Raw genomic sequence first — 13,624 nt, forward strand, 5'->3', positions numbered from 1 at the left:
ATTACAGACCTTTAGACCTAAAAGGACTAAGCAAATAATTATCTGATTTAGGATAGACTTTGTAGCATGTTGTTGTTACTCAAGAGTTCATGTAATTTACTCCAACGTACTGAATCAATAACGTAGTAAGATGTTCTGCTCCAGGTATTTCAAATCTGAAATGCTGCAGAAAATATAAGTATTAAAAAAAATGAGTACTTAATGTCATAAAAGGATAAATTATTATAATAAGGTTTTTATGACTCTTTTACAGCTAGTCGACTAGGATTGTATTCCAAAAATTCACAGGCAATCTCTGGAGAAGAGATAGATGATTTGGATATTCAGCAGCTTTCTCAAATAACACCAAAGGTATGTTTTGATATACTGCTGATTGAAGTGTGGCAAAGGATACATTTACATATTGAGAAATGCTTTTTTCCTGTGGCAAGCTAAAATATAATTTCTGAATGACAAATAATATTGTTCTAATAAGTATCTTTTGGTCTGACATATGACCAATATGAAAAACTATTTTGTTCAAACTTGCACAGTTATCTTTTTCGATATAAAAAGATAAAGAATAAATTTCTTCTGTCTCTTTTAATGATTCAGGGTTTTTTATCTTTAACTTTCGTTTTGCCACCTCTTACTGAACATCACCTTTTTGTATTATTAGGCCATTTTATTTCTGAGCAACTCAGTTCATTTATATAATCTTAGAGCCTGCATGTTCAGACAGTCCATTCTTTTGTAATTTCGGAGACTTGTCTGTGTTTTTAATGATTTTGATCCATCTGAGGTCGCTAGTTGGGAATTTTGAAAGGGTGTATTTATTAAGTTACTGCTTAGTACTTTTTAGTTATTAAATAACTAAATGGATTAACCAGTGTCCAGGTTATGAATTTGAAGACATAATCAAATGCAATAGAGGTTCAAGTTTAGCTAGGTTGCAAAATTCTTGCATCAAAATGCTGCTCTGTTTGCAAAGGACTGCAAAATTAGACTGCAGCATGCTTGAGCCTGGTGTAAGCAAGCCAAAAACCAATATTTGCAATGAAGAAATGTGCATATCAGCTTTCTGCCTTTTCTTAGTGACTCACAGAAACTGGGAAAGAGAAAGAATTGTGTGGCAAATAGTAATTTTTGGTTTATGTGGCAATACATGTTCTTAAGGGCTGTCCACATTAAATAACAGAAATAGATACAAATTTACTTACGCATGTTTGACCTTTCACTTAATTGCTTGGCTAGGTGTTTGCTTAAAATCTTACTAGGAATGAAAATCAACGAATAAGATTAATAGCTGTATACAGTCTAAACTGATTGGTGAGTAATCTAGCTCTTTGTCAGGCTTCTTGAAAAGAAAAAATAGTAACTGTATGGGGATTATGGAAAACTAAATTCCACATGCTCAAATTTTAATTCACAGAGTAGTCCAGAGACCAAGAAAATTCTGAAAATTTGTCCTTCCAAGTCAGAATTTTTGATTATCTTTAAAACTTCAGTTGTTAATAATATGGTATACACTAGTAAAATTGAAGTACCCTGAGTAGCTTGTCACTTGTGCTGACAAGGAAAAAGGATGTTGATTGTAGTGTCAGCATCAAAATTGCCTGAATGAATTTAGTCAGGAAGGCCAGCAGCAAGCCATTATAGCTCAGTTGCTTCATTATTTTAGAAGGCTTTAAAATTGCACATTCTATCTTGAAATAAGTAGCACTAACTTTGTTTACCAGAACACACTTTGAATCTTCTCTAAAATTAGTGATTTCACTCAATTAAAAACACAGCTCACTGGTGCTTCAGCTTAAGAGCTAACAAGAAAACAGTTGGCCTTTGATTATATTTTTTAACCTCTACCTTAAGAGAATCCAATGCAATTCTTTACATATCTGAAATTTTCACCACTTCTTCATTACTCTTTTAATAGGTTGCAGTATTCTACAGAGCCAGTCCCCGGCATAAATTGAAAATTATAAAGGTAAGTCTTCTAGAGGCTCAAATGCTGGACTGTTGCTGTGGGTATTGCCTGTGCTGCCTTTTTTAAACTATAATGTGCTACAGTGTGTCAAGATGAAATCAGATATGCATCTGATTTGGCAGTGAAGTGTACTTGAAAATATTACCTAGAAAAATGCATAGTGCCCACAAGGAATAGGTGGGTAACATTGTGCTTTCTTCTGTGTAGGGAGCTGGGGATTGATTGAGATTTTGTGTCACGTTGCAGTTGAATTGACTAGGAGCTTGAAAGAACCATATTTCTGATACTTGTCAGATGAGATAACAGGGAATGAATTTCAAGTCGTGTCTGTGGCAGTGCCTCTATTCAGAAGTTAACAAAAGAAGGTAGCAAAGAAGGAGGGACTCAGTGTAACAATTGGAACAATCAGAAAAGTAACAATAAGGAGAAGTCAAAACACTGAGACCATAGGGTGCATGCAAGTCTTGTAAGAAGGTGATAATGGTAATATGGAAATACAGTATCTTCTATCTTTCTCTAGAGGTTTTTTCTTTTGCCTAAAGGCAAATTTTAAATACCCTAGCTTTAAAAGTTAGGCTGTGAATGTAAGAACTGAAGTTTAACCCAAAATCTTGTATAAAAACTGTTTAGAACAGAAGCAGCTGTTTTTTTCTTTAGGACATTACAGTGCAACTATAAAAAATGGGGGAGGGGGAGCAGTGACACAAACCTTGAATCTAGAATAATTTTTATAGGATGGGTTATTTAAATCCCTGATTTAAGTTCTTTTCCCTCTCTTTAGTCCCTGCAAAATAATGGTGCCGTGGTAGCTATGACAGGAGATGGAGTGAATGATGCTGTTGCTCTGAAGGCTGCAGATATTGGTGTAGCCATGGGACAAACTGGAACAGATGTTTGTAAAGAGGCAGCAGATATGATCCTCGTGGATGATGACTTTCAGACAATAATGTAGGTGGCCTTTATGTACATATCTTGTACTATGTAGCGTTCATGAGATGTTGCCTGGGTTAAACCAATAGAAGCTTCCCTGAACTTGTAAATGAGCTTGTAGCTGCTGTAAATGAGTTTTCTGCTCAGTCAGGAGTATTAGCATGTTTGGAAACATAACTGAGATGAAATTGTGAGTCTGTTAGCAGTTAGGAGATTTCATTCAATTTTGTACTTCAGAAGCATAAAACTAATGAAAAAAATGACAGAGCATTCCACTTGCGATTATGTAGATCTCCGTTTGTTTTCAACTCTTGAACGTGGTGATTTCAGAAAAGGAAAAAAATATTAACTATTTAGATAGCACAGGTGAAAATGGGCTATTAGTGTCTGGTAACCAGCTGTTTGTACTGGTTCATTTTTTGGTTGGTGTATTTCAAAAAGAGCTTAGCTAAACTTTTCCTATTTTGACTTTAATTCATCTGACTTTTGAAGGTAGTGATTGTTGACAGAGCTGAACTGCTGTCTGGCGAAATAGCCTTCATTTTGAAATTATGCATCAGTCTCAGAACACTTCAGTTCCAAAGTATGACATTTAACCCTTGGAAAGAAGTGAAATGCAGAAGTACAGTATAAGAAAATCTACCTATGTATGTCAGAATCTGCCTATGTATGTCAGAAGATGATCTGAGGTTATCACACCAATGCAGCCAACAGAAATGTGCTGTTATGCAAAAACATAACAGAGAAGGGAATAATTTTAACATAGGCAGAAGAGTACATAGGAAGGACATCTGTAGTAAGTACTTTACACAGGCTTGTTGAGGTTTTTGCTGGACTGTCCTACCCACTTTTGCTGATGTCATCAGGAGAGTTCTCAATAGGAGAGAGAGAAGAGTGGTGAATGCTAAGGAAAAAAAAAGGCATGAACTTTCATGGTTTTATATATTTTCCCCACCCTTTAAAATGTTTTTAAGGTACTGAAGGAATGCTGTTTAATTATTGGGGGAGTGTAAGAAAAAAAATCAGTTTTATTTGCAGCAAAGTAGGCTTGATTTGGGTACCAGAAAATCCTTTCTCACTGCAGTAATTGTGATAATGTGATAGGCAAGTTATGACACATACTAGGGGTTGTGAAGATGGTCTGTACATATTTCATTCTGGTACAGGAAGAATACGTGGTCCTCTAAAGCCATGCTGTATTTCTGTGCTTTTTTAAAGTGTGTGTGGGGAGGAGTTGTTGGCTTTTTGGGTTTTGTTGGTTTTTGTTCTTTTTTTTTTAAATTATCCAACTTGATTTAGAAGGATCAAGGATGGTGGTAAATTTTGAACATAGAGGAGATCTTACTCTAATAATTACATTTTCAAAGTTAAGCATCTGGAAAAATAACTTGTGATTATTCACAATCACAGAATAGTTTGGGTTCTTATAGTCAAGTTGAAAACCAATGACTGCCGAAGTTAAAAGAACCTCAGCTCCATTTGTTTCTTGCTGGTTTTATTGGTGCTTAAATTAATAGCTTTTTTGGTTTGCTTTAAGGGTTTTTTGGCAGTAGATTCATTTGTCTTGTAATGTAATCTCTGTTTTTAATTGCAGGTCTGCAATTGAAGAGGGTAAAGGAATTTATAATAATATAAAAAATTTTGTTAGATTTCAACTGAGCACGTAAGTTTGAAAAGCTGTCAGTATCAGAAGTTTCTTGTGAATGAATCAAGCATGAAGCAGATGCATAAATTCATGTTAATACTGTAAATTTCGAGTAGGATGCTGATATACTGTGCTTTTGAGTTTTCACTATTTTGTGTTTGGTGGCTTGTTTTATTTTTAAAGACCCAGAAGGTAGTGCGATAAATAGACGTGTAACTTTGTCACAGTTCTTCCTGTTGAGATGTGTGAAGTGAGTTACTGAAGGGATAATGAGAAACAGCAGAACTGCCTTTGGATCCCTGTTTAAATGACAAGCTAATAGTCAGTCCCTCCTTACCCAGTGCATGTATTCAAATGGAGGAAAACAGGGAATCAGGAAGTTACTTTTTCTGAAATCCATGTAGTGGTGTGTGGAATGAGCTAACTATATGAGGCTGACTTCCTTTTCTTGCACAGAAGGATTCATGTGCTAGCTACATAATGTGTATGTAAGGCAAGAGGACAAGAGTTTATTAAGCCTTAGTTTCAAATTTTTTGTTAGTTTATCTTACTGGATCTGGACTCAGGGACATGTTTTTTCTCTTCACCCTGTTGTTCGTGTACTTTTTTGAAGCCTTCATGACATTTCAGAATGGTCTGAAATTTTCAGAAGTTTAAAAACCAAACAAACAACCAAATCTAAAGCCTTTCAGTATTATCAGGTATCCTGTCTAGTCTTACCAAGACTAGAGTAGGAATCTACTGCTGAAAAATAATGAAAAACAGATGTTCTAAGAAAGTGTGCTTACCTGGTTTTGATTAATCAGTTACCTGCTGTTTTTTTCTGTCTCTCTTTACAGGGAGAGCATAATAGGGTTCAGTACAGTGCTAAATTTGGAGTAATTGTAAGCCTTGCTTTATTCTTCTTGGTTATGAAACCTCTTAATCTTGCACTGAGAGCAAGTAGTGCATACTTGTTTACAGAGGTTTCTAATGCTGAACTTGCAGCCGGCTACTCTGTTTTTCAGTCTTTGGCCTGGCCTTCTCATCTTGCTAGTAATGAGGAGTGGTTGTAGGTATTTTTAGGGAGCTTGAGTAGTACCTTGCTTTGACTCATCAGGCAAACCAGGGACAGGTGCACAGAGTGAGTTTGTTTATATCAGGAGGGGAAAAGCAGTTTATTTTTCAAACCCACATTTTGAAATTCCACTTTTGGCACAAGAAAACTATAGGACCCAGTCCCCATAAAGAAATCAATTAGGTGATAATTCTGAAATGTTACCTAAAAGGTTGGGAGGTTTTAAAATGCAAATTTGCTGCTTTTTTATTGCCAGGACAATGCTGTTTTAAATAAGGACTGTGTCAGAATGAGTATTCTAAAGGATTTCATGCTCTACCTTTGAAGTTTGACTTAATGTCTGTCATGATTCACACTGTCAAAATATGTATCCACTCCTAAACAGTTAAAATGTTGATTACAAAGCAGTTATCAGTGGATCTTCAGAAATGTTCAATGCTGACAGTTGTAAAAATGGATTCTTTCAACAGGAGTATAGCAGCACTGACTTTAATCTCACTGGCTACATTAATGAACTTTCCTAATCCTCTCAATGCCATGCAGATCTTATGGATCAATATTATTATGGATGGACCTCCAGCTCAAAGGTAAGTAATTACTCTTAACTCTGTTAGGTTTTGTAGTCCTTTTATTTCAACAAGAGAAATGGTTGCTCATAAACGAAACTGTGAAGTGTTAAACTTCAGTGAGATGTTTCAGAAATAGCAAACTTTTCTCTACAGCTCCCTGAAAGGTGGATGTAGTCAGGTGAGGGTTGGTCTCTTTCTCCAGGCAGCAAATGACAGAATGAGAGGACACAGCTTTAAGCTGTGCCAAGGGAAATGTAGGTTGGATATTAGGAAACAGTTTTTTACAGAAACCGTGATAAAGTACTGGAATGGTCTCTGCCCAGAGAGGTGGTGGAGTCATCATCCCTGGATGAGTTTAAAAAAAGGTTGGATGTGGCACTCAGTGCCATGGTTTAGTTGAGGTGTCAGGGCATGGGTTGGATGTGCTGATCTTGAAGGTCTCTTCCAACCCAGTCATTCTGTGTGATTCTGTGTGAACTTTCTCTGTGAACTTCGATGTTTATAGTATGTTACTGTGTTAATTCTATTTCGTTTGTTTGTTATATGGGTGCAGCAAGGATATCTAAAGATCCTTGGCTATGCCCATGAAACTTGAATTCAGGGTTCTGGCTTCCCTCTGGGCTCTTCCTTTGACCCTCTTTACTACAAGTAGATGGTGGGGTGAGAGGTGGTGAGGATCTAGCATTAAATCCTCTTTTTCTCAGCTCAGACAATTGAATCCTTAAGTTAGAAGCAGTGAATTAATTTTATGATGATAAAAATGTAAAATGTTCTTTTAATTGTAAGCCTTGGGGTGGAGCCTGTGGATAAAGATATTATTCGAAAACCTCCAAGAAATCTGAAGGACAGCATTCTGACCAAAAACCTGATCATTAAAATACTGGTTTCATCAATAATTATTGTCTGTGGAACACTGTTCGTCTTCTGGAGAGAGGTATGACAAAAGTATAAAACTTAGAGCAGTAACGACCTAATTTAAAAGAAATCCTTTTTATACCAGCAGTTGGAATTCAGAGTTAATATGAACTTAGTAGTGAGTTTTGGCCATGCTTATTTAATACTAGCAGAGTAGAGTGGAATATTTTCAAAACAGTTGCTGAAAAGTGAAATACAGTTTTCCTCCCCAGTCTCTACTTTAACACAGACTTTTTCAAGTTCCAAATCTAGTTTGGAAACTTTGCCCATAGAAAGTAATTATGTAAATCTTTTAACCAGATTATTATGAAACAGCCATTTGACTTTGTTTTCCCAGTAGAGAAAAATGTTGTGTGAACATTTGGTAGCGCATCATAGAATTCCTGCTATTCCATGTGCTAGAATAAATGTTGGTCAGGAGGCTTCATTTAATCATGGCTTGGAATTACAAATTTTTATAAATTAGAGGAGATTTCATGTATGATTTAATAAACCAGCTTGGGGCAGACAACTACCTTTTGCTTTCATTCCCTAACTGGTAAAACTCATTGTAGAATTATTGTAATAATTTTGTTTAATTGACTTTGTTTAATTGTGGAGGGTTTTAAGCATGCTAAAGCCATTTCATTTTATTTTGTTGGCAGTTAAGAGACAATGTAATAACGCCACGAGATACAACCATGACTTTCACCTGTTTTGTATTTTTTGATATGTTCAATGCTTTGAGTTCTAGATCTCAGGTAAGTGATTCATACTGTCCATTTACACAGTATTAACACAATAATCAGTTTTCTTTGAGGGAAGATCTTGCTGTGTTTGTTTCAAGTGTTTTCCTGCAGATTTACTTGACATCTGCTGTTAAGCTCAGTGTTTCATGTATTTACTAGGTAGGTAATTCTTAAACTACAGATAAATTAATTACTTAATTTGTTTACATGGTGGTGTCCTGACAAAAGCAAGAAAGTTGTTATTAAGAGCTGAAGTGTGATGGTCCTTTGTATTGCTGTGTATACTTAGTTGTTTTTTTTTTTCTCTTCCTGGAAATTCTGTCAGTTCAGCAGCCTTACCAAAATGTGAAAATTCTTGAAGGCCCATAGTCCAAGGAAAATTTCTGAAACTGTTCTCTACTTTTAAATCTGTGTATATTTTTTCATTTTAAGGAAACAAGTCTGAAATTCTGTGATAGTATACATTACTACATTTACTGTAATTTGCAGTCTTAATCTGTTATGGAATTGTGTAGGGGTAACCTTTTCCTGATGAACTGTACTTGTAGAATAGTGAGATCAATATGCAAGTTCTTGACTATGAAGACAAGACTTGTACTCTATTTACCAGGGAGAAACTACAATTAGCCTGTTCAAGAACTTGTTCTGGATTATCTAAGAGGTCAACAGTAATATTTTATATTTTGCTAGAAGTCTGGATGAAAAGAAATTGTAGTTTCATGTCTAGATAGTTAAGATTGCATGTACCTTGTAACATATCATTGTTTTTACAGACAAAATCTGTGTTTGAGATTGGACTTTGCAGTAACAAAATGTTCTGCTATGCTGTCCTTGGATCTATAATGGGGCAGTTATTGGTCATTTACTTCCCTCCACTTCAGAAAGTTTTCCAAACAGAGAGCCTGAGTGTCTTGGGTAAGAACTGTTCCCTTTTCAAAACTGTTCATTAAGGATTAATTTATGAACATAACTTTATAAAAGTGTAAGAGCACTTTCTGGCTGTTTGCATACAACAGGAGCACAAAGCCTGCTGATGCTTTTTGTTTCATGCATTTTTTTTTTAAGTTTTTTGAATTGCTCTAGAAGTTTTTTTTTTTGGGAACCATGATTTAAATGCATATGGTACATAACTGATCAGTGTGTTCTTAAATTTTTATAAAGTGCTTATTTATTTGGGAGTTTTTAATATAAATTTTGTTGCAGGCAAAATTATTTACTTTGTAGGTTTCTGAGCACTGCTAATTTAACCAGTTCACAAATTTTTCTCTAAATATAAACACCTTACTTAGAAAGCCAATCCTTTAATATTGATTGCATTGTCATAAGGTAAAGAAACAGGAGGATTTTAAAGAGTTATAGATACATAATGCTGTTGGCAAAGTTTTATTACTTCTGTAGTTTTCTGGATTTACGTGATTGTAATTAAATAAATTTATTTATTGTAGCATAATTTCTGATTATATTTATATTACTTTTTCAGAATTAAGTTAATTATGTTGCTGAAAATAAGTATATGAAATACTTTAAAAGCTTTTAATATCTTGTGTGTAGTTATGATTTGTGCATAAACCATGCATGTTAATCTTCTGGGCCTGCAAAGAATTGAATCTTGCTTCATTTCTCCTGAACTTTTCCAGTGATTGGGAGAAAATTTGAAAGTCTTGTAAGTCGTCTTCTTTTTTAAGTCTCCCCTCAGCCTTAAATAGTAATTTTAAAGAAGGCTAATTATCTCTTCCAGATTTACTGTTTCTTCTGGGACTCACTTCCTCTGTGTGCATAGTGACTGAGCTAATAAAGAAGTTTGAAAGAAGCAAGGAAAAGATCCAGAAACGTGGAAGTTCTTCTTCATCAACTTCGTCTTTTCTTGATGTATGATGCATATTGCATTCTTGTGTTTGCAAACTTAGCGATTGCTGTCTAAAGATGTTGGAGAAAGCAAAACACTATCTGGAGGATAAAGAAATCCTGAGGGCTTTTGACAAGTCCTTTGTTTCACTGGCTAATGAGGAACTTCATGTTTCGAGACTGTTTAGAATTTAACTTCCAGCTGTGGAAGTAACAAATGAAATTATGCAACTTTGGTAACATTTTTCCTCAAACATAAATTTACTTTTAAGATTGAATGGTATTGTGGGGGGGAGGGGGCAGGGGTTAATTTAAAGAAAGATCTAAGCCCAAGTCCCATTTTCTGCACTTAAAAGATATAACTGTGTAAAATCCTTCTCTTAGATATAAATATTTTAGTTTGTTTTTATTTAAAGCATTGTACTATTCTACTTTTATGGTGGTGGGACTTTGCTACTAATACAAGGATAAAAATATTTCAGAGGCATTCCACTGGGTTTAGAGTCTGTCACAAGAGTGCCATATTCTAGCTACTGTATTTATTTACTTTATCCTGCAATGTGTAAGCGGCTCAAGTACCTTGTGCTACAGTTTTTTTGTATCCCAAGTTTGGTTTTTTTTTTTTGCACAGGATGTGACCGCTGTTGGATCACTGTTTTTCTTTTCTTTTTCTGTGATTGAAAAGCCTATACTGCAATTTGAAGTAAATGTTTGCTTTTCTTATACTTCTGTTGTCTCTTTGTTTTAAAAGAAACTGGCATTTACACCAAATGAATAAGCTTGTTTTGATATCATTACAGATACAGGCTTTGTTTCATGTCTAGTTCCATATTGAATTTAGCTTATGACTGTGAGTTCACTTGAGTGATTTATAAGACAGTAATTATGGAAATTACTTGTAGTGTACTGAATTAGAAAATTAATGCAATATATTATTCAATTTCCTCACTGGACAAAAAAATCCCATCCCTCTCTGAAAGAAGCTTCATTTTTCTTCCTGTTCATAAAAAACCCCTGTTTTCCTAGTAGGGTAACTTTGAATTTTAACCTACAGAATTACTTTTGGAGCTAGAAAAGCATTATAGTAGATTGTTTTGATACTGTAAAAGTATTTTAATATATTACAATGTCTGAATACTCTAATATTCACTAATTGGAAATAGTGCTTTTCCTCAAAATAATCTTGCCCTGTTGTCATCAGTGTCATCTTATCATCCTTTCAGGAAATGCAGGGAACTATCACCTCAAGCATGTTGAAAAGAGGATGTTTAAAGATTGCTTGGGGAGGTCAAAGACACAGTGGCATCTCTTTCCCTTGTAAAGCTGTGCATGTGCATCTCTCCTCACTGTAGCCTGAAAATGTGGCAGTGGCATTGGTTCTGGCCTACACTGTCAGTGCTCATCCTGTCATTTGAGGAGGAATTGTCATCAACAGACACTGGGATATTTCTGCACTTGTCATTGTGACTTGGCCCACATGCCACGCTCAAAAGTGCCGTATGAATTTCTCTGCTAATGTTACTGGAATTGTTTTCTTCTTTTTGCCTGTGGGATTCCTAGACTTTGCCAGGAAATGGAGCTGCAGACAGGGCATGAATGCCCATTCAGTCTGCTCTATACATGCGGTTCATACATGCAGGCTCCTCCTGACCCTCAGTATGTCCATAATACCTGGACTACCAATGTCTGGAGATGTGATTGTGTAAAGACAAAGATCCTGTTGGCCCTCAAAGATCACTTGGCCCTCCTCTCTTCCTGGGGTTGTTACCACTGAGCTGGGAGGGCCTGAACAACATGACCTCTTATAGAAATGCTCTTGTGTCTTCAAGTGAAAGTTTCTTACTTGCAGCAGTTCTGCCTTTCAGAAGTTGGACAAATTTGACAGTTGTTGAACAATTACTGTCTTTGGCAAGTAGGGCTGTCGCTGTTCAATACTGTAGTGTGTTCAGTAGTTCAATACAATTTCAGAACACTACATTAATAAAATCCTTAGTATTCATTAATAAAGACAGATAGTAAAAGCTGGCAGTGCATGCTGATGAAGAATCTTGAACAAATTTTGATTTTGTGAAGGGACAGCAGCTATACCTTTCACATAATATGTCTTATCTTGTGGTTGATATTCTTCCATGGGATTTGACTGCTTTGTGCTCTGCTCTTGGTCTTGGAGTCCCAGAATCTAGGTAAGTACAGAGGAATGCTAGATTGTTGTCTTAGCTTGGAAGTATCATTGCCAAGTCTTTAAACAAATGTTACCAAGTGCCCCTTTTCCAGCACAAGTCCCACTTTCTGAATAAGATGCATCATTATAGACAAATAAAATTTCAGTCTCTTAAGGACAATTTTGCCTTATTGCAGGGTGGGCTTAGTTGAATGTAGTTGAGTTAAATTTGTTAGAAGTTTTGGTGCTGTGTATTCCAATGGAAGGAAAAATACTAACAAGTAATAAATCTAGTGAAATGTTATTATATAGAAAACATGCCTGGACTGAATTCCATTGCTGTTATTTTGGCTCATCTTGTGATTCATTACCACTTTACAGCAGGTTTGAGAGATTTTTCTCCCAGAGCAGTTGAATCAATAGTGGGAACTTCCCATAAAAATTAAGAGACATTTCTTATGGGGTAGAAATAAGCAACAGCTGAGGAATTTACTTGCTTCTACTGAAGTATGGAATAAAGAATTTTGGTTTTAGTAAGTAAAGGCCCTTCATTTTTAAATTTTCCTACAAAGAAGATGGAAGACCTTTAATGAGTCAAAAAGGAAAACTGCAATACTTTAAATTCTGCATGGTAACCCTAGAATCAGTAATTGTTTTCTTCAGCCTACAGGACTGGATTTTGCAATGAGTGTGTATAATTTCATTAGCAATAATGAACAACTGAATTCTGCATTGAGAACATATTTCTACAACAGTAATTATTAATTCTTAGTTGACTCAGCTTTCCCAAAGGTATTCTCAGAATGCCATGTTGTCATAGCATGTTTTTATCTCAAAGTAGAATATTTGACCTTATTCTAGTCTTCTAAAGGATCAAATTGAAAATATTACTTCTTACCAAGTCTCAAGAATTTTTACAATCTTCAGCAGTTTTCTGATGTGGGATTCAGAGTAAATGAAGATCTCTCTTCTCACCAGCAATAATAAAGTGGAATCAAATCCACTCGTATCTTTATATTTAAGACTTATTTTGCATGTGACTATTTCTGATGATTAAAAACTCTAGGAAATTACAAGCTTGGTAAAATAAAATATATGGGCTCATAATGGAGAAGAGGATGATTTGGACAGTTAAGAATTTCAGTTTTAGTTAGTAAAATCAGTAACTGTAACCTGTTTCAACTTTTATTCAAAAGTCATCTGATGGAAATGTGATGCTGTACACAGAAACCTGTAGAGAAATGGGTTGTGAGGTTCTGGCTTGTGTGGTTGGGTGTCCGTGCCATCTGCTGGTAGTTCAGAAAGTAGCAGCTTTTGTACTGGAAAGAAAGTTACATCTTTGCTGTATCTCAAACATAGTTTTCTCTTTAATGTAACATCTCATAGATCTTTTCTCATTGACTATATTTGGGCAGTATCAACACTCAGCTGTACAATATAGGAGATCTTTCCTCTAAATCCTAAGATATGGTGAGTTATTTCCATGGGAACAGAGGTAACAGGGAGCATAAGCAGGACTGAAAACTTGAGCGCACAATGCAGGAATCAGGCTTGAATTCTGTTAAGTTATGGGCAAAACTTTGATGATTAGAGGTGGAAGTCATGATTCTCCTAAATGCAAGAAAAGATATGTGGATTCTTGAGAATAAAAACCACAAATGTAACTATGTTTTACATGGGGAAAACCAATAGTTTAATAAGAAAAGTATGTATATAAATTGACTAATTATACTGGAAAGTTTGCTAATGCAAAGCACTAAGGAATAGATGATGTAGGATTAAAAAAAATACTGTTTTTCAGTATTACTGTG

The 13,624-nt window shown here is 35.3% G+C and overlaps 1 protein-coding gene across 6 annotated transcripts in view; it reads left to right on the forward strand.

Annotated features, from left to right (window-relative positions):
* The window catches only part of ATP2C1 (ATPase secretory pathway Ca2+ transporting 1), a 66,053-nt gene that overhangs the window by 51,441 nt on the left and 988 nt on the right, over window positions 1–13,624 (forward strand). For all 6 annotated transcript variants that reach the window (XM_064415962.1, XM_064415966.1, XM_064415970.1 and 3 more), the window contains 9 exons: window positions 254–351; window positions 1,913–1,963; window positions 2,745–2,911; window positions 4,488–4,556; window positions 6,066–6,182; window positions 6,951–7,098; window positions 7,724–7,819; window positions 8,581–8,722; window positions 9,546–9,676. In XM_064415962.1, the coding sequence (XP_064272032.1) occupies window positions 254–351; window positions 1,913–1,963; window positions 2,745–2,911; window positions 4,488–4,556; window positions 6,066–6,182; window positions 6,951–7,098; window positions 7,724–7,819; window positions 8,581–8,722; window positions 9,546–9,676 (1,019 nt within the window). The remainder of the gene's footprint in view (window positions 1–253; window positions 352–1,912; window positions 1,964–2,744; window positions 2,912–4,487; window positions 4,557–6,065; window positions 6,183–6,950; window positions 7,099–7,723; window positions 7,820–8,580; window positions 8,723–9,545; window positions 9,677–13,624) is intronic.

The sequence above is a fragment of the Passer domesticus genome, chromosome 1 (genome assembly GCF_036417665.1).
Source record: "Passer domesticus isolate bPasDom1 chromosome 1, bPasDom1.hap1, whole genome shotgun sequence".
In the NCBI taxonomy this organism is placed as follows: Eukaryota; Metazoa; Chordata; class Aves; order Passeriformes; family Passeridae; genus Passer; species Passer domesticus.